Here is an 853-nt window from a genome sequence, read left to right on the forward strand (position 1 = left end):
ATAGAAGGAGTTGTGGTGGTAGTAGAAGTCGTATTAGATGTTGAATTTGGACCGACGGATGGAGTAAAGAAGTCAATCAGAGTGGTGCTTTCTTGTGGGTTGATGGTGGAAGATGGTAAAGAGCCATTTTGAATGTCAATAAGCAGTTCTGAAATTCCTCTACCTGCAACAGGATGATGCTGTTCTCCTTCTTCTTCTTCTTTTCCTTCAGTGTCTTCCTTTTCATCAGTATCCTTGGAGAGTTGACCAATGATGGAATCAATTTGGAATTCTGGCATCTTGTCTAAAACATTTTCCTTAAGAGAGTCAGGCAATGAGGAAATTTTGAGTAGTTCACAGGCTCGTTGTTGGAGATCAAGATGAACATTGTCTGTATATTTTGACACAAATTGTTCAATTTCTGCTTTCTTGGAAGGGAAAGATTTGGTTAATTTAAGCAAAGCAGTCAAAACATAGGCTCTAATAACATTGTTAGGATCAGTTGCCAGAACTCTTCGTCCTTTCACATTGCTGACAGATCCTCTTGGCAAAATAGACATCAAATTGAAGAGTAAATTAACAATTTCACTATCAGTGATCTCATTGTCAACAATCAAGTCTCCATATTCACCTAAACACCAAGATGCTACTTGCATTAAAATTTCTTGCTTGAGAAGAATATTTGGTTTTGGAATGAGTTCTTTCAACACTTCAAAGAGCTTTTGGTAATTTCCATTTGACTTTCTGGAGATTGAGTGAGCATACCAATAAAAATGAAGCAATTTCATCTCTGACATATTGTGCAGACAAAATAATCACTTGCAAGAGTAGAAATTTTCCACTCTTTGGATGGAGCATGAGCTTCAATAATGGT

The 853-nt window shown here is 36.9% G+C and overlaps 1 protein-coding gene across 1 annotated transcript in view; it reads right to left on the reverse strand.

Moving 5' to 3' along the window:
• The window catches only part of FDP41_006966 (uncharacterized protein), a gene marked incomplete at both ends in the record, with an annotated part of 1,262 nt that extends 486 nt beyond the window's left edge, over positions 1-776 (reverse strand). Inside the window, one exon of the mRNA XM_044710658.1 lies at positions 53-776. Within this exon, the coding sequence (XP_044558748.1) occupies positions 53-776 (724 nt within the window). The remainder of the gene's footprint in view (positions 1-52) is intronic.
• Between the last annotated feature and the right edge of the window lie 77 nt (positions 777-853).

Source organism: Naegleria fowleri (assembly GCF_008403515.1).
Source record: "Naegleria fowleri strain ATCC 30894 chromosome Unknown tig54, whole genome shotgun sequence".
NCBI classification, from domain to species: domain Eukaryota; phylum Heterolobosea; class Eutetramitea; order Acrasida; family Naegleriidae; genus Naegleria; species Naegleria fowleri.